The 26,267-nt window shown below is 44.1% G+C and overlaps 1 protein-coding gene across 2 annotated transcripts in view; it reads right to left on the minus strand.

Moving 5' to 3' along the window:
- Positions 1-391: 391 nt before the first annotated feature.
- Positions 392-26,267, minus strand: part of sugct (succinyl-CoA:glutarate-CoA transferase) — a 596,483-nt gene continuing 570,607 nt past the window's right edge. For both annotated transcript variants that reach the window (XM_078540132.1, XM_078540128.1), the window contains one exon: positions 392-1,291. In XM_078540132.1, coding sequence (XP_078396258.1) covers positions 1,235-1,291 — 57 coding nt within the window. In that variant the 3' untranslated portion in view covers positions 392-1,234. The remainder of the gene's footprint in view (positions 1,292-26,267) is intronic.

The raw sequence follows: 26,267 nt of genomic DNA on the forward strand, positions 1-26,267 counted from the left end.
CAGGTCGGTGGGCCGGCAGCTGATTTTGCTGTGACCCCGCCTAACTGAAAATTTAAATCGGGTGCGGTGACGTCGGGAGGTCGGTACCACCCTGACGTCACCACGCCTCATTTTACGCGCGGCGAGCGGGCCCCGCCCCCACTCGCCAACTTGTAAAATTCTGCCCCTGGTGTTTAATATTTGGAATATTTCCAAGCCCAGTCTCTTTATTTTGAAGGTGAACACATTTCCTCAGCCCAGTGCCTGTCTTTTTAAAATTACTTCAATAGCCAGCATCAAAGCTGACTATAAAGCTATACTTGGACTCTATATCCAGCACTGAAATTCAACATGCATTCTTTCAAGGTTCTTCATCTGATTCAAAAATATTTGTATCAAAAAAAGCCACATGAAACATAGAAATGTTTATTCCAACAATATCTGTTAGTTTTTCCAAACTAATGATATGTAAACAATTTACAGACTGCAGTACAGATAATTGATTCCAGTAAGAAATGCGTGATACAATGACAGTTTTATCAGTAAACTTTCAACACTGTGCAGCAGTACAAAGATCAAACTCTTAAACATTGGTCATCAATTGCTTTTGTTTGCATTACAATAATGAAAATATGTCATTAAAATTTTTTAATTTTGCTGAATTGTACTGGACTTGTGCAATTTTAAGAGCAGGTTCTTGCAGCAGGGTTCTGGCAGTTTCACAGTGCCCTTGTATTTATTTAGTTTCAGCTACAAATCAGACAATGTGCTGAATTGTGGAAGTCAACTTTCCATTCAGTAAAAGTAGATGAACTTCCAAGAGTCAAACAGTACAGGATTCAAACACTCTGTATAGTTAATTGACATCTTTTTTAAAGATTTCTAATAAACCATTCTGAATTCCATTTAGCCAAGGTCTGTGAACACTAGTGTTTTACTCAATGGTGGTTACATCTATCATTTATTTTCATTAACCATTCTGCATTTCACTATATTAAGGCTAAGACCGCTGATTTGTCTTGCAACAAGCTGCAGTGAAATTTACCTTGATTCATTTGTGCACGTGCAATTATAAATGATCCTCTCTGAACTGTGAAGTTGGTTGATCTCAGAAAGGTCAAAAATGCTTGTGTAAGAGACACTAGCCTTTAGTGCCGAGCATGTTGGGTGACTATTCCAGCTATGAGTAATTCATTGATATAGCTCTCACTATAGCCCAGCATAGACTTCAGTACCTCAACGGTATGCTGCCCAATCAGAGGCGGTGGCTTTGGATTTGATACCTTGAAGTCACTGAATCTGACAGCAGGACCTGTGAAATAATCAAGAGAGTTGGGTGTTACATATAAGAAACTTAACTGTTTGGTTCCATGTCAAATTTTTAATAAGAACATAAAATTTCAACATTAAATTAAAAGTAAACTTAAACTTACAATAAGGATGCTGTGAATTTAAAGCCACTCTATTGTGTAAAGCTGCTATTAATCCACTTTCTCCCCCTTCTTCAGCTATTTCTGATCAGAAGTGGGTGCCTACTAGTTTATAATAATGCAAAGAAAATAATATCCGTCCCTACAAGGCTAGTCCCAAGAGAGCTCAGGTTGCAAAATTAACAGATAAAAAATTATCTTCTGTATGGCTATGGTTTCCTGCTGTTCAGTCTTTGAGAATTCTGCTCCTTACTGGAAGCATCCAATCAAGGAATCAGCCCTGACTGTGTAGTGAACACATGTCTCTCCGCAAACCATTTACAAATAGCAGCAAAGAACCACAACCACATGTACTAAAGATTTTTGCTTCTAAGGGGTCAAATTGTGAGGACAGATTGAATAATCTTGGCTTATATTCCCTTGAATTCAGATGGCGGAGGGGTGATCTAATTGAGGTATTTAAAATAATAAAATAATTCAATTGCATATATACAGCGGAGCTATTTCCTCTGGCAGGGGAATCTAGAACGAGGGGGCAAAATCTTAATATTAGAGCTAGACTATACAAGAGTGGAATTAGGAAGAACTTTGTTCCCCAAAAGGCTGTGGATACTAAGTTAATTGAAATTTCCAGGACTGAGATCGACAGCGTTTTGTTAGCTAAGGGTATCAAAGGACATGAAATAAAGGTAGAGTTGAAGCACAGTTCAGCCGTGAAGCAATTGAATGGTAGAGCAGGCTCAAGGAGTTGAATTTACACTTGTTCTTATACATATCCAAGGCCCATCTACAACTGCTTCATCAATGACCTTCTGCCCCCATTATAAGATCAGAAGCGTGGATGTTCATTGATGATTGCACAATGTTCAGCACCAATCACAAAGACTCAGATACTAAAGTAGTCCGTGCTAATATGCAGCAAGACCTGGACAATAGTCAGGCTTGGGTTGATAAGTGGCAAGTAACATTCACGCGACACAAGTGCCAGGCAACAACCATCTACAAGACAGAATTCAACCATCTCCCCTCGATGTTCAATGGCATTACCATCGCAAAATCCCCCACTATCAACATCCTGGGGGTTACCATTGACCAGACACTGAACTGGACCAGCCATGTAAGTACTGTGGCTACAAGAGCAGTTCAGAGGCTGTGAATTCTCTGGTGAGTAACTCATGTCCTGACTCCCCAAAGCCTGTCCACCATCTACAAGGCACAAATCAGGAGTGTGATGGAATACTCTCCACTTGCCTGGATGAGTGCAGCTTCAACAACACTCAAGAAGCTCGACACCATCCAGGACAAAGCAGCCAGTTTGATTTGCACCCCATCCTCCATCTTAAACATTCACTCCCTCCACCACCAACGCAGTGGCAGCAGTGTGTACCATCTACAAGATGCACTACAGCAGCTCACCAAGGTTCCTTCGACAGCACTTTCCAAACCTGCAACCTCTACCACCGAGAAGGACATGGGTGGCAGATGCTTGGGAACATCACCACCTACAAGTACCCCTCCAAGCCACACACCACCCTCACTTGGAACTATATCTCTGCTCTTTCACTTTTGCTGGGTCAAAATCCCGAAACTCCCTCCCTAACAGCACCTTGGGTTTACCTACACCAGATGGACTGCAGCAGTTCAAGGTGGCACCTCACCACCACCTTCTCAAGGGCAATAAATGCTGGCCTGGCCAATGGCTGCCACATCCCGTGAATGAATAAATAAAAAAATACATTACTACATTGATCTCATGAAAATAAAACTGTCATAAGGAACTGGACTCTATGGAAAAATAGCGGTATTGGAAAGATGTTATTACATACAAGCATATGAATCAGAAGCAGGGGTAGGCCGTTTGACCCCTGGAGCCTGCTCTGCTGTTCAATAAGATGCATGATACCAGCAGTGTCTCCATGCGCCTGCCCAAATAACAACCAAGAAACACAAAGCACTTTCAGAGTCAGGCCTCAATAATCTTTTCTCAGCAGTCTGCAGATGTCAATTGGACATTTTGCTGCATTCTGCTGTGGATGAACGTCACAGCTGGCTGCCAGGCAAGGCCTGTGATGGGGGGAAAATGGGTTGGCAATGGACCAGATTACATTTATTGGTCCAAAAGGAGCAGTCTTGCTTATGTTTTGGGAGAGGTATCCTTTAACGGCAGCAGGTTTGACCTCTCAACGGCTGGAAACAGTTGGACTTTGCCCATTTTTCCTTGGAAGTTGCAATCAGGGTCCTACAACAGACGTAGAGACTTTATTTGCATATTGAAACCGTTTTGGATGGGAGTGCTGGGCACCCATTTAAACACCTGTCTGAAACCTGATTCAGGTAGGCCAATGGGTGCACAGGATCCCCACCAGACCTTCAAATGTAGTTGGCCCTATTTTTAGGTAAGAAAGGGGTGGGGGACAGTTGAATGTCTCCTCCCAAAGAGTCCATTTCTTGTGTGGCAAAGTTTCAATTGCTTGACTGTTTTCTCGACTTAATTAGCAATATTGCTCATTGGTTTAAAAGGACACATTTGCTTCACTGTATAGTTTTTCACCATTAACCCAATCATGAAAAGTAATTGTGTTTTCTTTTATACTGGTCATTGTAGTTTCTGACACTGGGAGCAGAATTTTATGTTGCATTGGGGACCCCACCCCTTCAGCATGAATGTTGGAGGGAAACCGCACCCCTCCCACCCCCACCGCTCCAATGGGTTGACCCAATTTAACACTTGGTATGTGTTAACTGGTTCAGTGCGAGACTTCCGCCCCCATTTGTGGAGGAAGTCCCAACTCCCAGAGTTGCCAGCCAATCAAATCGTCGGCAGTTGTCTGGCCCTGGAAGTACTACCAGGAGTGGTGGCCACTGCTGGGTCTGTATCCAGTCCCCAAGGATGATCATTGCTGTAGCCAGATGGAGAGGTAAGTGGGGCAGGGGGGATTGATGGGGCCAGGCTAGCAGACCTTTGTGAGTGGATGGGGTGGGGGGGGGGAGGAGGCACAGGCGCAGGGTGGACAAGCCAGGAGGGAGGGAAAACCCAGGGGTGAGAAGACCTTTGGCTGGAGGGAAACTCCAATGGGCTCAGATGGTCTGTAAAGGAAGTAATCCAAGGGGGTGGGGGGGGCAAGGAGGCCTATCACCAGCCCAAACAGTGAATATTGCCAGGCTTCCCACTTGGCACTAGCCTCTGCCTGACACACAAAAACTTGCAAAGGATGTGGGAAGAGGCCCTTAAGTAGTCAATCAATGGCTCAATTTTGCCTCGGTCAGGCAGGTTACCTGACACCTCCCCCATCACGCTTAAAATTGCGGTGAGGATGGAAGAGGGCAGCCGGCTGCCAAGCGGGCAAGTGCCCATGTACAGGTCCACAGCTGGACACTGGAGAAGAGGGATGGAGATAGGGAGAGATTGTGGGGGAGAAGAGATCGCAGTTGGGATGGGGATGGGGGGGGATTGGTTGTCCAATCGCAGCCATCAAATCTACATGGCAGCTAAAATCTGAGGCATGTAAACTCATTTAAATATTATAATTACTGACATGCCTCTTGTGAGCAGGTTGCTCACTTGATCGCAAACCATCCCTGTTAGACCAGAAGCAGGCATGTTCATGGCAGGTTGGGTACCCTTTTTATAAGAATTTAACACCAATTCTCCACCTCTCCTGTGGAAATACAATTCTCCCTAAAGAATATAAAAACATATTTTAATAAATAGATGAAGTAATTTCGAAGGGAGTTCAGACACTTTGGGCATAAGGATATATCTTTACAATAGGCAGAGGGGCAAATAAATATCAGTTCAAAGATAGTGGAATAGAGGGTGCAAGCTAAGATGTATGGTTGGGAAAGATTTTCCAAATAAGTAATTAAATCTCGGAGGGATCTGAAAACGGCATCTTGAAGTTAACTTGCCAGGGCAAAGTGAGCTGGATGAAGATAGAGGAAAGTGATGAGTGTGCTGGGCTATGTGGGAGAGAGAACACAACACTGTGACATCCTATATTAGCTGTAGTTTTTGAAGCATAGAGACAAGCAAACTGGTGAGGGAATTATTTGAGATCTGATGCTGGTGGTGGTGAAGATGAGATAGGAAGTTTCTGAAGTTAACTAGGCGAGGTAGAGATATAAATGGCCATTACTGTGCATGGGAAAGAAGAGTGCCTTCGCAATAGATCAGGTATGTGGTAGGTAGCTCAGCTAAGTGTCAAAGAAAACACCAATGAACTCAGCATCAGAGCAGCTAGGAAAGGTGATGGAATTGACACCAGGGGCATGTAAACACTGGCCAGAGCTGAAAATGATAGTGTCACACTTTGCCAGCACAGTCTAGGCAGTTAAATAATTGTGCACATCTGCAAGAACAAAAAAATAGAAAGGCACAGTTTCTGGATTGTAAAGAACTAAGTACATTTACAGGTATCACTGTTGAGAGAGAGAGAGAAAAGCTAAAGTTGTAACACTTCTTCATTTCTGCATTCAATTCTAAAACTTCAAGCTTATTGAACAAGTTAGACCTACACTAGTCCAGTGAAACTATTTGAGATCTGAGTTACACTAAGATGTGTCTCTATTAAGATGCAAGTTAGTCAATCTTTATTGTAGACCCAATCATGCAGAAAGAGTAGAATTTTCAGACCTCGCTAAAAATGAGGCTGATGATTGTGGTGTTTACATAGACACCAATAGGAAGCCTTAGAGCTTGAAATAGTCCATAGACCAATTAGTAAACACAGTAGAGGAATTGTGATGGGAAACAAGCAAACGCAGAGCTTAGTTTAATTAAAATTCCAGTTAATTCACTATCAGTCAATTCTCCTGCATGACTGAATTACAACACTGGAGCATGGTTTTTTCAGTAAGCAGACTATTGTGTAGTGCGTAATATTGCTATTAAAGGGACACTGCCCTCCTGAAACAGTGTGTGACTTGTTTGAAGAGGAATAGAGTGGTATATTCATTGAAGTGGCATCACAGGCAAGTGACATGACAATGCAATTTGGCTTGTTTTTGAACAAATGGACAAAATTTTGCTGAACACTTTTTCTTGACATTGGTATCCTTTAAGGTGAAAAAGATTTGGCATTAATTAAACATCTTCATTTTCTTAAAGCAGATGTTCTGCCAAGTTTGAATGTTTAATTGCAGAATTGGTAACACGCTGACCCTATCACCAACAAGGTAACAAATCAACATCTTCTTTAGTACTGTACTTTCGAAAAGCTTACTATTTCTAGGAAAGAATTTGTAAACAAGGGTAGAATGCCCTGAAATTACTGCTTGGTTAAACAACCCACTAGGACAGAGAGTTCCAACTGTCCATTTCTAGCCACCAGCTGCGCAAAAAAACCCCTGTGTCTTGTAGTGCACATAATCAGAGGCAGATTGGATGTGTTGCTATCAGATCTGTCTTCCGATAACTGCTGAACGGACTCAAGCTGATGGGATCAGCCAGTTGAAGTAAACTTAAAGTATCAAACCACAAATAATTTTTTTAATACACTCAATATAATCATACAGCTTCTTTAAGTTATAAGAATGGGAATATCATCCCCTTCAAATCACACAATATCCTGACCTGGATGTAAATTGCCATTCCTTTATCGTCACTTACTCAGTATCTTGGAATTCACTAGCAGACACCACTGTGGGAACACCATCAATACAAGGAATATACAGGTTCAAAATGTGCCTCCACCATGGTTTCAGCTATGACTCAGTGGTAGCACACTCACTGTTGAAGCAGAAGGTTGTGGCTTAAGTCTCACTCCTGAGACTCGAGTGCATAATTCAGGCTGACACTTTAGTGCAGTACTGAGGGAGTATTGCACTGCCAGAGATGTTGTTTTTTCAAACGAAATGTTAAATGAAGCCTCCATCTGCCCTCTCAGGTGGATGTAAAAGATGCCATAGCACTGTTTCAAAGAAGAGCAGGGGAGCTGTCCCATGTGTCCTAGCTCAACATTCATCCCTCAACCAACATTCATTAAAACAATTGTCTGGTCATTTATTTCATTGCTGTTTTTGGGAGCTTGCTGTGCTCAAATTGACTTCCATACTGACGACACTTAGAAAAAATATTTCAGGCTGTAAAGTGCTATGGGGCATTCTGAGATTGTGGGAAGTGCTTTATAATTGGAAACTTTTTTTTCAGCAAAACTACAAATAAATGCAGCATCCCAAGAAAAATCTTTAGGAAATGAAGAGTCCAGTTAAAATACACTGAGATCGAGACTCCAACATCAAGTATTCGTTTGAAAAATATATTAGGAATGTAATTTTTAGAAATTATTGTTCCTAACTGAACATTTTTCCCTCAAAACTACCATGCAATACCTGGTGTCTAGGGAGGTCATCAACTTCACAATATTTTGATTTGAAATTGTATATGGCATACAATCATATGGCACAGAGGAAGGCCATTCAGCCTATTGAGTCCATGCCTACTCTCTGTAGAGCAATCCAATCAATTCTGTTTGCACCTGTTTTTCAGGCATGAAATGGGCCCAGGGCTGAAGAATTTGGCAGTGGGTGAGCCCGTGTCCAAATTGAGTGTGTGTTCAGTCCACTGCTAAATTCACTAGGCCTATTATTCAGGCAGGCTTTAGGCCTCTCCCATGTATTAGGGTTAATGGTTTAAAGACCCCTCTAGGAAATTTATTTCCAGTCAGCAGAGCAAATTTTGGGCCTCCTGCTCAGGATTCTTTTGCGGCTGCTGCGAACTGAGTGAAAAGCAATCATTTAAATTTTAAAAGATTTAGGAAAGCTTTCCTGTTGAGGAGAGAGGAGCAGGAGTGCCCCACAAAAAATCCAGTCCATGCAGCTACCCTCTCCCCACCCCGACCTCTACTGCTCCTGCAAACATCCTCCTGATAGGGTGATGAAAATATTACCCACAGTGGAGCTGCTTCATATGAGTCAATTTGGTCCCAGGCTCAATCTCTTCGGCACTGTCACCTACAAGTTCTCCTCCAAATCATACACCAGCTGGCTGGTGACGCAGTGGAGGCCCTAATCGTTGCTCAATTCCAGGAGGATGATTATGACATGCAGTGAGGACACTCCATAAGTCTTCACATAGCCTCTGAGAATGTCTGGCTCCTGTCTGGCTGAGGGCAGCTCACTTGCACTCTGTGATCAGGGTCATAACATGGAGACGCAGCCATGAAACTTTAAAAGCATGTGATCCTTTGTCCGCTTTCAGCACCTGACCCCTTCTGGAGCACAGCGTCACTGGTCACAGATGCTGAAGAGATGGGGGCCAGCCCCACCTTAAAGGTGCTGAGAGCACACAGAGAGAATGATGGAACTCTGTGACGCCTGCCCACTACATTCTGGCAGCAATGACAAGCATCATTGAGGTGCCGGCATCAGTAATGTGTCCAGGGAGTGGGAGGTCGCACCATCACTTTGATCTGAAGGCTGCACAAAGCACAGGGTAGAGGCCCTGGACTGAGATACCTGCCTTTATCTTGTGCAGAAACCGAGGTTTTACAACTGAGTGACATGAAACTGTTCATCAGAACAAGGAGCCATAGGCAGGGGGACATTCTTGAGAGTTTATTGACAATTGTGAACATTATGCACAAGCGATTACCACCCTTGCCCAGGCTGTGCAACTACATCTTCTTAACCATCCTAACCCTGCCGCTATGTCTTGGTGCTCCCTGGGCATCCACAGCAGAGGTGGGGGAAGCCTGCTGATTGCAACACCTTGTCTGAGATGACCTTGGCGGGTGTCCACTGGAGGGCCGAGGCCTGGAGGGCTTCGGCCTGTTTTCAGGGTCTTGCTGTGTGGCAGTGGCACCCTCCTCGGCCTGTGGAGCTGGAACTGCTGGAGTCACAGGAAGAGGGGATTCGGTTGGGCCGGACACTCCTGGAGTCACCTGGATGGATGGCCTGGGGGTGTGCACCTGCTGATCCTCCACCCTATGGGTGCCCGACGGCCCCTGGCTGACTCGTTGAGGAGAAGGGGTAGCTGGAGTGAGATCGAGCTGCCCCACACCCCTCTCGGGTACACACTGTTGGAGGCCAACTATGGCGTCAGTGATGGAGTTCAGCCCACGCAGCAGTGCAGGAGCGACTTCCTGGATCAAGATCTCCATCCTACTAGTGTTGACCTCGGTGCATTAGCATGCTGGCACTATCACCTCAGCCTGAAGGCGGACAAACTCCTCCATCATACCTTGAAATCTGAGGAGTGCAGCGGACAGCCCTTCCTTCCCAAGCTTGTCTTTGCAGCTCCAGCAACTGAGATATGACCGAGTCATCTGACTCGGACTCAGCAGGTTTCTGGCCTCCAGCAGCCCTCCGAGTGCTGGAGACCTGGGAAGTCCCTGCTGCCGCCTACTGTGGATTGGAAAGTGCGTTGTGCTCACCAGATTATGATCCAGAAGCTACTCTAAAGCTAGGTCCCACCGAGGTGTGTGTCTCTCTGCTGGTGGAAGGTGTGGGTGAAGCTGTGACGGGGCTTCAATGAGCATGCCTTCAGATTCCTCTTCAGAGGTTTCTTGGGGCTTTATTGGAGGCCCTGGGTCATGGACTATGTCGGCTGTTTCCCAGATGTGCCTTGCGAAAGCAAGGGAAGATAATTAGTGCATGGCAGTGGCCTGTGAAACAGGACACATCACTCACAGCATGATTGTCAGATGGATGTTGCAATGCTGGATCCTCACTTGGTAGAGAACCGCTGATCTCACCGTCAGCACAGGAATGGTCCATATTCTCGCAGGCCAGCTGGATGGCTCTGTTTTCAAAGTCTGTGAGGACCTTGGTTTCAGGCTTTCCTTCACCAGTCTGTGACCTCTCCCTCTTATTGTGTGCCAGCTTGTCCTGCATAAATAGAGATGGAGAGAGTGTAAGCAGGACACCTGCCAGACCAGATGATAAGTATGCCTGGCATGTGTGGGGGTGAGTGGTCCCATGGACAGGATGAGGACAGTGACGATGTGTGTGAGAGAATGAATGGTGATGTCCCTTGAACTGGCAGTGAGTGAGGTCCGTGTGGATGTGCGATGGGTTTGTGAATGTGTGAGTTGAGAGTGATGAGAACGGAGGAGATCATTCATTCTTTTTCAACACTGGGTGGCTGTCCTCCTTGGCAAGGCATTGGCGCTGACCACCGTTGCCACCGCCTCCCAAGCCGGATTGATGATATTGCTACCCATCCTGCGGCTATAGTCTTCATGTCTTTCAGGGTCATGTCTTCCGTGCAGCAGTTGTGGTCTGGAAGCACTGAGAGGTGTGCGCACGGCTGCACTTTAAATATGGTGCCCGGTGTGAGGAAGCAGTGAGGTGATGGCGTGGTGGGTGAATGAGTGCCCAGCCACCATCGAAATGGCGTGTTTCCCAGGAATGCATAAACAATGTGGCAGGACTGGCACGCTACAGTGTGAGAGGCCATCATTGCAGCCGGCGGGTAAAACGTCGTTTTTCCCTCCTGCTGCCGCATTTAGTGCAAATCTGGGACAATTCTGCCCTTTGTTTCATCATAGCATGGCTGGTCCACAGACGACAGTGTGGGTAGACAGGTAGGCTGCCTGTCCATGAAATCAGTCGCTATAGGGTGCCTGAATATTGGTTGAGGTGACTAGCTTTTCTCATGGGGAAAGAATCTGGTTCCATGTTGTACCTCTCCCACAGTGACAATATTTCAGAAATTCGGCAATGAGTTTATTATGGGGTGTGAATCCTGCGTCACAACACTTACTGCTGGCCTTCATCCAACCACCCCTCATATGTGTGTAATGGGTGGAATTTTCATGTTCAGACCCACTCGCAGGAGGTGAGGCTAGCAGCAAGTCAGGGATCTGCAAGCTCAAGGAGTTGGTTTCTCAGAGGCTCTTTAACTAAGCCACGGCATTAGCATCCTGCTTCTAATTTCCTGACCAAGTGTCTGGAAATATTCAGATGTGTTTTTGGAGGTGTTGTGGTGAGTTCCTGGATTTGCCAAGGAGTGGTTATATTTATCATTTCAGGGAGGGTTCTGGAGTATATGACCTGTCCACACACAGGCTGCAGCAGGTTCCAGGATGAAGCAGAGGCTGTGGAGAGGGTAAGCTCTACCCCATGACCTCTGCCAGCTTGGGGCAGGACTCCTCCATGCTCCTTGACAGTGAAAAGAGGCTGCCTGGCTGGTCAAGTCAATACGCCCATTATCTCGCAGGTGCATGCCCATCAGCATTCTCCTGTATGCCTCACCTTTGAGATTCTCATCTGAGTCCTGTGCAGAAGAACTTGTCCGAAACCTGGTCCTCCAATGCACTGGTAAACGAGATATCCTTTACCTTTAGCCTTGCTGCAGCCCATCTGTGCCTGTATGACTTCTCATGTGCTGATCCCAATTCTATATTTGCTTCCAGGATACATGCAGTGCCAATATATGAGCTGGTGGATGTGAGTGTCAGATTAATTGTTCTCTCTCTCTTCCTCCTTGGGCTGCTGTTGCTGGTAGCTAGCAGTTCTTGGATGTCTGAAAGCAGGAAAGATTGGTGTGAGGGAAGGGAGCTGGGGTATAAAGCAAGAAGTCCATGGTCACTCCATCAGCAGCTTGCTTGTCATGTCAGATAGGGTGATCTGAGAGTTGAGAAGGAGCATATGGCAGGAAAATACTATCATCCATGTTATCAGCAATGCTGGATGCCATGGGCTCTGCTACAGTGGGTCCCATGATGCGGACAACCACCGCCTCCATAGAAAGAAGGGGATGCAGGCGTTCTTGTCCCCTGCTGGTTCTGCTCTGCTTCCTTCTATTGTGTAGCACTTTGACCTGCAATAAGGAGGGGAATACTGTCAGTGATTGTGCAGCACTGTGGATGATGTTCCTGGCATGGCTCGATACATGTAGGCAGCAGATGTGGGTGTGAGTCTGGCAGCATTGGTAAGCGGGTGAGGGTAAGGTGGTGTACCTGCATGTTTGGCGTGAGACCTGAGTGGCAAGGAGTGATTGATGAATGACGGGTATGTGGTGCATTGAGCAGCTTGAGAGATGGGTAGGAAATGTCATGTGATGATGCATTGACTGACCTTGACTGAAGTATGAGCCTGAGCCTCCTAAAGCATTGATGCTCAGACATGTCCAGAAAGTTAATCCTCTGCCTGTGTACACTGTGCTCAGGATATTGCCTCCTGTGAGTTGGAGCTCTGTGTTCATCCCCTCTGTCTTTGGAGTGATGGGTGGAGGAGAAGGCTAATCGTGCTCCTGCTGGTGCTGCTTCTCTTGTTCCTCATCAGATGTCCAAGGCAGAGCTGCATAAACAGGTCCCATGCTACTGTGAAGGCTTACAGCTAGAAACTGCAGATCAAAGGAAGAAAAACTCCAAGGTAGCAGAAATAATCTCCAAAATCTTGGAAATCACCTCCAAAACTGTGAAAGCATAGTCTCAGAACAAGTATAGTGAGCTAAAGCCTTTCACCTAGGCAAAGAAGCAGCATCATATCTCTGCATTTAAAGGCTTTCTAGCCTGTCAATTGATCAGTCCCATTAATCTCAGCTGTCCTCTCTCCTTCTTCAACCTGGGCAGTTCCAGGAAGCCTGCGAAACGTGCACTGGCAGCTACAGCCAGAATCCATGGTTTAAAGATGCAGTCATTTGGCTTTTAGCAAATGTTAATAGCAGACCGCCAGTCCCACTGAGGCGGGTAGGGGAGGATGGAGAAGGGAGTTCTCACATACTCACGAATGTTCTCAAGTTAAATTCAAAAGTATGTGGAAGTCGGCATTTTCCCACTATGCCGGTATTTTTTGATGTTTTAACTTTCCACATGCACTGACACCCACCCAACCTGACAGGTTAAATCCCCCCAGTATATTTTTTCTCTGCTTTTTGGTTGTGCCAAATTAAAACTGATGTAAGTCTTTTTTATCTTGCAAGTTGACATTTTGAAAATTGTCGCAGTTTGATACTGTGTGGGAGGAGATGACTTCAGGACTCTGCGGAAAATCATTGCACAAATCAAGTTCTGAAAGTGTCACCCATCGTCACAATTCAGTGACTACATCTTGTGGGGGCGGGGGAACCTTCTGGAAATAACACCATGGTGTCTGGGTGCAGATCCTCATCATAGAACAAAGTAGGACTTTTCTAAACCCTTTTCGAAGCTCAAGTCTAATACAGAGCAACAATTCCTGGTTCACACCATCCAAAGCCATATAGAAAGTAAAGAGGCAAAATGGACAGACATTGTATCTTTAAAATTCTTAATTTTTAAATGGATATTTTTAATTTTTAGCAAAGATTGCACAATGAAAAGTGTCAGTCATCTTTATACCTGGACTAATTCCCAAATTTCTGTGTTGTCTTTCAGATGGAAGGTTAAACACAGGCCCAGTGTGCGCTCTCGGGTGGACATAAAAGATCCAATGGTATTATTCGAAGAAGAGGGTTCTCCCCAGTAACCCTCAGCCAAAGCCATCAAATTTAGATTAACTGGCCAGTCATTCCGTTTGTTTGTGGGAGATCACTGTGCACAAATTCATTTCTGCATTTAGCTTAAATAATAACATTTTCTGCACTTTAGAAGTACAATCCCCACCTCTTATATGCTTATCCTGGACAGTCGCTGATATCAGGCAAATGGCGTTAACCATTTGCCATTGTTATTGAAGCCATTTACAAAGGCGCCACTTAAACTGTATTAAATACAGTGACTATTTCAGGCAGTTCAAACAGCTGCTGTAACTTATTAAAGAGCAACTACTTTAAGTGATCTGCCTGACTTTAAGTTTTTTTATGATTTCTACAACCTGCTTCAGTCACCACCCCTGCCCCACCCTATGCAGTCTAGGACACCTGCAAATGCTTAGAGCCCTACCTCCTTGCTTGCTGAGCCCACGGTGACTTCTTGTTGTCTACTTCTTGGCTTTCCCTCACCACCTCCAGGTTCTTCATAACCAAAAAAGCAATCTCTTTCTTTACAATCTCAATTATTCCCTATTACCTGGCACAAATTCCAGGCTCAGTTTTACAATCAGGTTTAAATATGTTTCTTCCTCCAGTGCCATCAAACTGCTTCTATAATGGAGAGGGATAAAGTCTCTGAATGGTTCTAGGACTTTAATCACCAACTCAAGTGTTGTGAAAAGGTCAATATGGACAGAGCCTGAAAATGCTGCTACATTTTCCATTTGGATCTTGACTGTGATCTGTTGTCATTTAGTACATTTTCACATCAGTAACTAAACGCTGAACCGAGGGTAAAGCAGATAGGAAGTGAAGGGAATATTATTGTGAGGGGGGATGAGTGGAAAATGGAGATATGGGGCAAAATTTTATCTGTGCCGTGTTGTTCTGGATGGGGTAACCAGACGTAGGTGTTACTTCTGCTCTCTTGCTTTTTACTGGTTCCCACGCGAGTACAATTAAAGTTTAAAGTGCTGGCGGCGTGCAAGGGAGGCATCTACAATTGTGCAGCAAGGGAAAACTTTCAGTGGTGAAACCCGCCATAAACTGACAATGCAGCAGGTAAGGGTGGGCTATAAAAGAGGCTCCCGGACAAACAGGGAGCCTCTGCATCACGGCCACAACTCTCCTGGCTATTTCTAATGCCACTGACATAAGACTTATTGAGAGCACAAAGTTGGCATGGTGTTCTTCAAATTTAAATTTCACATTACATTGGTTTCACTTTATTCATGTGTGCATCATTGTTATTTGTTGAGACTAGCTTAGTCAGAGAGCTAAATGTACTGGCAAGCCTCATGGTTGGCACACATTGATGGTTACGGGGGAGTTAGGGACATTTCTTTATTGTGGAAGAAAAGATGATGACCAGGATTTTATGGCCTCACCGCGGCGTGTCTCTCCCCCCCTCCTGGTGGATGCGGCGAGTCATTGAAATCTCCATTCAGTTCATCGGGACCGTAATATCCCACTGGGCGGGAGGGGCCACAAAATCCTGGCCGATATCCTTCTGCATTCACTCTTTATTGAATGTTCATGCTAGTGTCCAGGGTTGTACTTTCTACTCTGTGGGATATGGCTGAACTTGCAGCCTCAGCTGGCCCTCCCTTCTAAGCATTGTAAAGGACATTGTCCGAGATCACTCTCAGTGGGGGTAATTGAAATGTTGTAGGTGAACTCAAAGCCCTGTAAGGACTCTGCCATGCAAAACCCTGAGATGGACCCACATGTGGATAGTACTGACCATGCCCTATAGACTCCTCATTTTCTTACCTTGACTGACTGTTCCCGCCACCCCTCCCACCACACCCAGAATGCAGGTTCTTCCCTCTTGCACTTCTCCATGTTCCTGACCGCACCCCTCCAATCCCACTCTCTGTCCTCCCTTGGATCCCTCTTCCAGTCCTCCACACTCCACTCCACACCAGCCCAACCCCCACAGCCCAAGCACTGACTCACCCCTGCCAGTCCTGACCCTCCATGCAAGCTGCCATTCTCTCGGTCCCCTCCCTAGTGCCGCAGACTTCAACAAGGAAAACCGCTGACCTCAGACACAATTACACAAAGCCAACTGTTGCGAGCTATCTTTAAACGAACGTGAATCAGTTGCCATGAACTTCTCATGTGCCACTTACCTTATCTTGAAGGTAAGACATAATTAAAAGGCTTTATGTTAATGAGTATATTCATGGCATGCAAATGTATTACAAGTGGGAGCCCGTCACAGAACGGTGTGAGGCCCAACATACCACAAGCACACCGCTGAGTTAATCTCTGCATCTCATCCTGCTGTCGGGAAATCAAAATTTCGGCTCCCACCTAATTCAGTCACCCCTTGTGCCATCTTTCCCATTCATGTGGGCTCCATAAAACCCCTCCATAGAGAATGAAGGTTCTCTCCTTCCTTTCAGTTCCATTAAATTTCTTGTTCCACCACCAGCTCCATAATTTACATGTTTTTGTTTATTACAACCACTACATATGGCAGACAAATTGCATTGACACCAATGTGCCACCATAGCTGGTGTCAAATGTAATTCATTGGTTGCCAAGCTCTCTGGGACATCTCGAGTATGTGATACGGTTAAGGTGACATAGCAAATATAAGGCAGATGGTGGAATAATCAGATTGATAGTTTCTATTTTAGACCACTTTACAATATTGGTCAAAACTGTACGTGATCAATATCAAGGATATATACTTGAAAAGGAGCTGGGTTGTGGAGAGAGTCACAACACAGCAACCTTCCTACACTCTGAGTGGATAGCTCTTTCAAAGTGCCATCATAGACAGAATGGGGCTAATGGCTTCCGTCTGTGCTTTAAGTTTCTATGGGCAACATTTTCCCCCTGTTGTCCTGTTTTTGGGGGGGGGGAGGTGAATGTGTGGGAGCGGCGTGGGTGGGCGGGTTCCTGATCAGTGCCCCTCATTAGGGGCACGCCGCCATTTTATGTGGGTGGGCCAATTAAGGCCCGCCCAGTGTGGCGTGCGCAGGAAGTGCTATGCGCTCCCTGTGCGGGCTGGGGGGGGTGGAATTCCCTGAGCTGGGAATGTTCTCTTTCGAGGATGCACGTGAAAGAGCGCACAGATCTCCCTGAGGCAAAGTGCTGCCTCAAGGAGGTCAGCTCAGGTTTCAAACATTAAATAAAGATGAGAAAAAAATTTTGCTGCCATGTTTTCTTATGTGAGTTGGGACATGTCCATAACGTTTATTTTAAAATATTCTGAAATTTTTAAATCCCTCATGAAACCTCATCCTGCCCATGGATGAGGTTTCATGTTTTTTCAGAAGCCCGCCAGGGCTACTGGCCCGCCCGCCATGGGCAGGTCCATTAATGAATTCAATTACTTTTTTAATGGCCTTACTAGGCCGTTGACAGGTCGGCGGGTGCGCAGCCAAGTCAGCTGACTGACGTCACTCCGTGTCATTTTACGTGTTGGTAAGCGGGTCCCGCCCCCCGACCGGAAGATGCAACCCTATGATTCTATGAAGTGAAAAGTTAAAACACTTAAAACTAACCAAGTTTACAAAACAATTTGTATATACTTCAGAATTCTCAAAAATAAGGGAGTTAGGGCATAAGAGGTGTGGTTGTTAGGGACTCTGGTTTAGAATTTGGTTTACAGCAATTCAAAATGAGCAATGGAACAATCTCATGATTTCATCTTGTACTCATCAGGATAATTTGCAAGAAAATACCAATGTCATGGGAAACAACATAGTTATACTGTATGAAAGAAGAGTGCTGATTGGTTGGCAAGTGGACTTTGATTGGTAGAGGTGTTATGGAGAATGTACCAGTTGATGGTGCCTGACAGTTAACAGCCATGCATTGTTTGAAAATTAAACCAGGCAGCTTGACTCTGACTGGTCAAGACATTGCCCTGGGGATCCAGCGAATGGCTGTCACTTATTTTGCTTAGCTGAAACAGACGCAATGTATCATGTTCTTTCTGTTGCAAAGAAGAGCCCCGTGTATTAATATATGTAGCTTCCAATCCACATAAATGCCCCACGCTTCGAGCCCGAATGACAATCTTAAATTTGTTGTCAGCATAATTCTTAGCACACTGAGGATTATTTAGCAAATGTTGTCCGATCACGGAATCACATCTATGATGGACACTGTGTTTTGAGTTTTGCAAGCACAGGCTGGGTGGGTATGGTCCGTACCTTGCCCATTGCGAACAGCAGAAGGGACATGCTGTTTGATATGATCTACTAGTAATTGGGACGTATGGTATACGTACCTGGCATCACATTGGCACTGAAATTCATACACCACATTACTCATTTGTGTCATAGGCAGAACGTCTTTTTGGCTTGTCATTCAGGCAGGATCTGCAGTCTGATAAGGGCAATACAGGTAAAGACTTTTTCCACAATGCTTAGCAGGGAGATGCCTCAATAATTTTTGAAATTGTTGCGGTCACCCTTGTTCTAGTGCAGGATCATAATCTTTGCATCACACATATCCCGGCACACTGCCCCTGTCCTCCAGCAGAGACAAAGAAGTTTGTGCAGATGCTGCAGGAGTACCAGTTTCTTGTAGTTGCTGAATTCAGGTGGGAGCTTAGCCCATGGCAAATGAGTCAATAGCTTTGTTAAGCTCTTCCATTGTGGGTTCAATATCTAGCGCTGCCATTATAGGTAGGCTGTCTATGGTGTCTAGAGTTTTCTTGGTGACAGTGTTCCCTCTAGAATACAACTTAATGGAGTGTTCCACCCATCCCCCCAACTGTTTATCGCAGTTAGTGATGACCTTCCCTGCCTTTGCTTTCAATGGACCCATTTTCTTTGCTGATAGACTTGTTGCTTTTTTGATCCCTTGATATATGCCCCGAGCATTCCTTGTGTCAAAGGACATCTGGATATTATGGCAGAGTTGTAACCAGTAGTCATTGGTGTGCCGCCTGGCAGACTTTGGACTTTACTTCGAATGACTCTTAATGCATTCAGAGTTTTCCCACTTGGATCTCTCTTGTAATTAATGAAAGCAGACTGTTTAGCTTAAATGACAGGTTCGATCACAGTGATGTTTGCCTCGAACCAGTCAGCATCTTTTCTCTCATGCTTTCCATATGTTGAGAGTGCGGTATTGTAGATGGTATCTCAAAGTATGTTCCACTTCACTTCTGCACTGTGTGGAAATGCCGGAAAGCACCTGTTCAATCGAGTCGAGGAACTGTTGGTTCTTATCTGGGTAGGCAGTACGGCTGACATTGATTCAAGGACAGCATTTCTGCTTTGAATAAAAACAATTGAAGGGTTGCATCCTAACTCTGGTGCACACCAGGATAAGATCTGTATCACAGTTAGCACCGTGGTAGCTACATGTGTTGAGAATGTTGCTCAGAGAGTCATGTTTGGTGATGATCAGATCCAGCTGGTGCCAATGCCCTGATCTTAGATGTCTCAGGACACCTTGCGGCATGGTTTATTTTGACAGAAGGTGTTAGTTACACAAAGTTCATGGTAGCAGCAAAGCTCAAGTAGTCTCTGTCTGTTTTCATTTATTTTTCCCAGGCCATGAGGGTCATGCCTCATAGCCTTGCATTGAAATCCCCTAATAAGTAAAGTTGTTCTGACTTGGGGATTCTGCTGGTAGCAGTGTCAACGCCTCATAAACTGGTCTTTTTCTTCTGTCGTAGAGCACAGCATTGGAGCATAGATACTCATGAGGTTAACTGCCCTGTTTGAGCAAAGAGGCGGATGAAGAGAACGTGTTCTGAACCATTTGTGGGGGGGTTCTATCATCGAGAGGAACAAGTTCCTCACAGCAAAACCTACACCATGCTCATGCATTTCCTCTCAACTCTTACCCTGCCAGATGAATGTGTAATGATTTTTGTTCAGCGACCCACTCTCAGTGAGCCTGTTCTCTTGGAGGGAAGCTATGTCAATGTTCAGTCTATCAGGTTCCATGTTGACCACGGCTGTCTACAAGTCATCTGTCAACCTTGTGCATGTGGTCCTGATGTTCCATCTTGCCAACTGAAGAGCTGGCATCTTCTTTCTTTCCATTTGTTTGTCTGGCGCAATGGATTCCGTCCACTTGTTGAGCAGAAACTCTAAGCTCCAAGCATCCGTTAAAGCAGATGGACCATGGCAGGTCAGCACCTTACTTGTTGGGGGCTGCCTGACTTGAGGTGGGCAGTGGCTGACTGGTGAGTCACCACTGGAGACAGCTTACAGCACCCTTTCTCAATGCCAATCACTTTGGGCTTATTTCTTGTAAATGCTGTCCCATGTGTGTCTTATTGCCGTAAATTCATCTTATTGAATTCAAATTTCACCATCTGCCATGGTGGGATTCAAACCCGGGTCCCCAGATCATTACTCTGGGTCTCTGGAATACTAGTCCAGTGACAATACCACTGTGCCACCGCCTTCCCCATGCCAGGGGGTGTCCTCATGCCAGTGTGCCCGCACACTGCATGTCTTGGGGGCCAACCCTCCTCTGAGCTCCTCTGAAGCTTTATCCTGGGGTTGCAAGGGATCCAGTTTCTGTATTGTTAGGTTGGGAAGCCACAGACATGCCGATGGAGAGGCTGTGTTCTGACAGGGAGAGACCTACATATCTGGCTTTCTTTTTCACATTGCTGCTAACCAGCAGTGTGGACTCAAAATGAGAAGCAAACTAGTACACAAAAATGTAAAGCATACTAACTCTCTTCCCCCACACACTAGACAAATTACATTGACCTGTTGGACACAAAATCTATAAATGCACTGTCTACTTCCCAGCCTTCTCAGTTATATTGGAATTTAGCTAAGCACTCTGTCTGTATGGCATTCCGCTTACTACTTAGAACTCAGAAGAGCACCCCAGGAATTTAGACACAGATATATGTGCTCCTAATTCACAGCCAGTCTGACTTACTGTCCAAAGGGAAATTTACCCCTAAAGCACTGAGTCTTAGAATTCTTCCAATATTTAATCTCAATATGATTGATTTTATTCCTGCCTTTTAAGTGATCCCACTTTACAAATGATTGGGAGAGAATGGGGACTGGGACAAGATTGGGGATGAATGGGGGATGGGGGTTGAGTGGGGAATGAGACAATGTTTGAGGGTGAGCGGGGACTGAGACGATCATGGGAGGGTGGATAGGGACTGGGACAGTGATGGGGATGAATGGGCATTGGGACAATGATGGGGTTGAATAAGGATTGGGACAATGATGTGGGATGAATGGAGATTAGGACAATGATGGGAGTTAAATAGGGACTAAGACAATGATGTGGGATGAATGGGAATTGGGACAATGATGGGGGTTGAATAAGGTTTGGGACAATGATGTGGAATGAATGAAGATTGGGACAATGATGGGAGTTGAATAGGGATTGGGACAATGACAAGTTGAATATGGACTGGGACAATGATGTAGGATGAATAAGGTTTAAGACAATGATGGGGGGAGTGGCTGGGGCCTTGGACAATGATGGGGTTGGGTGAATGAGGCCTTGGGCAATGATGGGGGGTAAACAGGGTCTGGGACAGTGATGGGGATGAATAGGGATTGGGGCATTGGTGTGAGAAGGACATACAAAATCGGAGGAACAATTACAGAATTGCAGAAACTCTCAATAATGCTCTCACAACTCTTTTCACACTTGGATTCACTTACTTGGCTATGTTTTGCTGGAGTTCAAGCGTGTTTTTTTTAAAACCACAGCATATCTTTTGATTTTATTTAGAATATCCACAGTTCCCTTGCCAAGGCTAATGTTTGATTTTTAAATGGAAAAACAATGTAATGCTTTGTAACTATATATATAGTTCAAATATACCTTTATAGACCTGTTTTATCAATGTTGCAATTTACATTTTAATCACTGGTTGCCGTCACTGTCAAACTCTGCTTCTTAGTAGCTTTTTTTTTTACAGTTTTTTAGATTGGTCACTGGGAGCCAGTGTCCCTGAATTATCTTATCACATTTATGCTGTTAAGTTTGGTTCAGTTAATAGTGCCAATTTGGCTCAATCAATAGTATCAGCTTGGCTCAGCCAGTAAGGCCAGCTTTTCTAGTGCCAGTTTAATTCAGTCAGTAGTACTGGGTTGGCTCAGTTGATAGTACTTTTACTTCTGTCAGAAGGCTGTGGGTTTGATCTCCACATCAGGGATGAGCATATAGTCAAGTTGCAAGGCAACACTGAGGGAATGTTATACTGTCAGAGATACTGCTGAAGTAGGGTTGCCAACCCTCCAGGATTGCTCTATAGTCTCCAGGAATTGAAGATCAATCTCCAAGACACAGTTCTGGAGAAAAATCATAGGGACGTTAAAAAAGCTTGATTTTCTACTATCATTTTCTTGGAACATTTCTCTTTACCAGATATCAAAATATTGAAAATGGGAAAGAAGAAAGGCTGTCTGGCTGACAGTCAAGCATCATCCAATTGGGTAATGAGTCATTTTGCTTTCCAATTGGTGTAGGAAGGTAATGTGTCACAAGGATGAATGTATTGGCCAACTAACGTGTGGGGATAAGTCATGTGATGAAACCTCCAGGAATACATTTAATCACAGTTGGCAACCCTATGCTGAGGCCCCGTTCAGGTAGATTTGATACATTCCTAAATTGCTGTTCGAAAAAGTTCAAACGGAGATCCTCTGGCATCCTGAGTAACATTCCACCTTCAGCCAACTTCAGTTAAACCAGTTTCATTTGGTTTTTGTGGCTCTCTTCTGTGTGAAATTTAGTCCCTTAAGCTTTCCTTTTGTTTTCCCTTGTTTCCCTTCCTTTTAATTTGTTTAATTTCGCCTTTTTTTCCTTTGTTTTCCTATCCATTTTGTCTACTTTTGTTTCCCTTTCAGTTTCTCTGGCATGCATCAAACCTCACCTCTGAACAGAATTAGAAGAGGCACGGGAGGAAATAAATGAGACCCAGATTTGAGTCAGGATCCTCAGCAAAACAGTAATTCTAAATGTCGACGTTCGAGTCCTGTTTCTGTATGACCAAATTCTGAATCAGTTTTGAATAATCAGATGATTTTTATGAATAAACCACGTAATAGAAATTTTATGATAACTGAATGACTAGACTTTCAAATAAAGTTTAAAAAATTGCGTAATGGTTTTTCCCTTCTCTCCTCAAGGCACTGACTCATGTTGGGGCACTGCTGCATCACTCAAATGGCTGCTCTTTATGTAAGTTTGGACAGTAAATGTTAGCTATTTGATTACATATGAAATCACAGCCAAATTAGGGTTGAACTATGTGCAGTGTTGTCCTATGTGCCGTTGCCTGTTTGGAGTTAGATTAAGACATTCACCTCAGGGCTCATAACAGATAATAAATAGAGAAATTTCACCTGATCATTTTGAGTGAGATTCAAAATCAGGTGCCAGAGGTGAAAGTACAGTGTATAACCACAGACCCCCAGTGATTTCTGCACTTTAGATGTGTAAGACCATCCCAAACAACAAGCTACCAAATTTTTTATCCACAACACAAAACATATCTAAACAGTGTGCAAGTTTATGCCAAGTAATAGGGAAAAGACTTTCCTTTTCATGTCCAGCAGAAATAACCAGTTTCAGAGTAATCTTTCGACGTGTTCTGTTGTTCAACATGATTACAGTTCCCATATGATATTTCATTTCATGTTTCTTCGAAATTTATGGGCTTTATTTCCTCGTCGACTATAAATTCCCAGCTGACTTATTTTGATACATTGCTTAACCTGTTAACTTTAAATGAGTTAACTTCTGCATTTAATAAAGACTGTGTGAATAAATTAACCAGTGCTGAGACTTGTGCTTGGAGATAGTTAAACTCATTAATGTACACATTGCAAAGTGGATTCAATAAATTTAAAAGGGACCTTGGTTTTCTTCTCATCCCATCTTCACCCGAAGGCAATGAGTCATTGCTGATCTTATCTCATCCAGTGTCATTATTAAATAAATAAATAGGAACTACATAATCATACCACTGCAAGCTCAAATATTTCCCCATTAAATGGTGTATAACTTTAACCTAACGCTTTGGATGGGAAACGGATAGGTTCAAGGTGACTTTTTACCAATTGACTTTAACAGAGAGTAAAATTGGGCAAGGGGCCTTATTCCCACTGGGCAGGATAGGGTAAAATTCACCAAAATATTGTGGCAATCTTTATACTGTACTGCAGGAATGTATATTACATAGTATGGTAGTGAGGTATAGCATAGGAAATGTGCTCTATGCTCTTTTTGTATTTTCTTTCCCTACTTCTGGATTGCCTCTGAAGATAGGGTTTTCACACGATGGCATGGCTCGATGCTAAAGCCAGTGGCCTAAGCCAAGGGTTGGTGAAGCTTTCTTTATGATATCTTTAGGGCTCTATGGTATCTTTAGGGGTTATTCTTTGATAAGGAGTGCCAGAGCTTCTAGTTTCCTGCCATTTCCAATCTGTTCACTTTTAATGAATAGAAAGTCACAAGTTGTGCACCTGTAGCCTCCCAAGATGCACTCCAGTCAAGCGCTGCATCCCATGTTCTGCAGATTATTAGTTCACCTGCTATGATGCTAAACCATTGAGTTTGGTGCAAAGGTCATGAACACCAATCAGAAACTACAGCAGGCAATGTCTGATCAAATTTAGTGAAAAATTGAAAAAACACAGCAAGAAACTCAGTAAAATTGATCCCTGTCCCATTTCCCGTGTCACACGCACATTTGCAATGGTCAGAAAATCTACCCGATATTCAGGGCTAGTCGTATGAACTAAAGCTGTTGAGAGTGCATGGGTTTCTGCCCCACACTCCACAAGATGGTGACGGCCTTGCTGACTGAAATGTTGTGTGCACTGAGCGACTTCTTAGGAAAGAGGAGGTTGCTCAGTGGGCACCTATCTCACACAGCTCTCAGTAGCTGGTTGGAAAAATTACTTTGGCTAGGGCCTGGGGAATGAAGATGCCATCTGCCCTCCAGATCAGGGATTGTGTGAAAAGGACTGGTGTGGGATGTCAAAATAAATTACCAAAGGGGAAAAAGAAATGTGGACAGGAAGCAACCAATAAAAATTGAGCACAAATCAGCGAAAACAAAGGTTTCCTAAAAAGTCTCCAATACCCTTGAGTGATTCAAGATGACTGGCAGCAACTGATTATTAAGGTGGTCAAGAAACTATGTCATAAAATTGTGAAGTTGGAACTGCAAAGGGGGGAGAGAACAATTGCTTTGACTCATGAATGCCAGCATGTAAAACAAGTCAGCTGCTCAGCTTTCCATACTCAGTCATGACAAAGCATACTGGGAAATCAAAGATGAAATGAATGATCTACTGAGACTGCAGTCACCCAATTGCTATGGTTGTCATGGCGACAATTACTAAGAAATGTGTAAGCTGACCACTGGTTGACTTTTTACTTGTCAGTAATATAAATATTCCCAGGGTTTTTGGAGTAGACCGCTCTTTCATCACTGCTCAGCAATCATGGCTTAGCCACATCCTTAGGATGCAATCAGTCTGGCTATTGATACACTGATTCCATTATCCACGTAACATCTGGTTTCATTGCAGTCTACAACAGCTAACGGTCATACATTATAATACAACCCTAACAAAGTATTTTGGTCTTTCAATTAACTTTTTTTTATACTGTAGTCAACACCATTTTACTTGGTTACTTAACAAAAAAAGTACACTTGAAGCTCCAGAAGCCCTCATATTTGGTGGAAAAAATCAATACATTCTGTGAATATGTTAAGTTCTAAAATTGATACTCTTCACTTCCTCTCTGGCCATACTCTAGGCTGCTTATATGGCTGATTCTAAAACACTGTGAAGGGAGGGGCTTCGGTCGAGTTGGATGATGAACTGTTTAAATTCTAACCTTCACTACTGGAGTCCTATGTTCAAACCAAATCAATGAAGGAGCTAAGGAGCACAGCTAGAATCAGATCGGCAAGGTTCAATTGAGTGACATAGAACTTGGAAGTAAAAGCTTAATTCACATGGGAGAGATTCAATAGCTTGAAGAACTGAAATGTAACACAGCTGTTATACCTAAAGGTTAGAGTGTCCTCTTTTCTTTTTGTATTTTCTTTCCCTCCATCTGGATCACCCTTGAAGATAAGATAGAAGGTTTTCACACAATGGCATGGATGGATGCTAAAGCCAATGGCCCAAGCTAAGAGTTGGTGAAGCTTTCTCTAAGTAATGAATAGTTCAGATCTATACTGATTTTAGCTTTTATGTCACACTGTCCACTGCTGCTTTAAGCAGGCAAATTACATCCTCTTTTGTTACATATCCACTTACATATGCATCAGCAGAAGAAGCAGGGGTAATGTGAAATTTTCCACACTGCTGACTGGTTCAAGGTACGAGGATGTAGCTGTTTAGGTGCTTTTAGATAGTCCAATGCCCAATGTAAGCAATTGCTCACTTGTCAGGAGATATACATGATGGTTTCATTCTGAGACCGTCAAACATGCCCCAGCTCTTGAAGGAGAAGAAAAGATG

The sequence above is a fragment of the Cetorhinus maximus genome, chromosome 4 (genome assembly GCF_964194155.1).
Source record: "Cetorhinus maximus chromosome 4, sCetMax3.hap1.1, whole genome shotgun sequence".
In the NCBI taxonomy this organism is placed as follows: domain Eukaryota; kingdom Metazoa; phylum Chordata; class Chondrichthyes; order Lamniformes; family Cetorhinidae; genus Cetorhinus; species Cetorhinus maximus.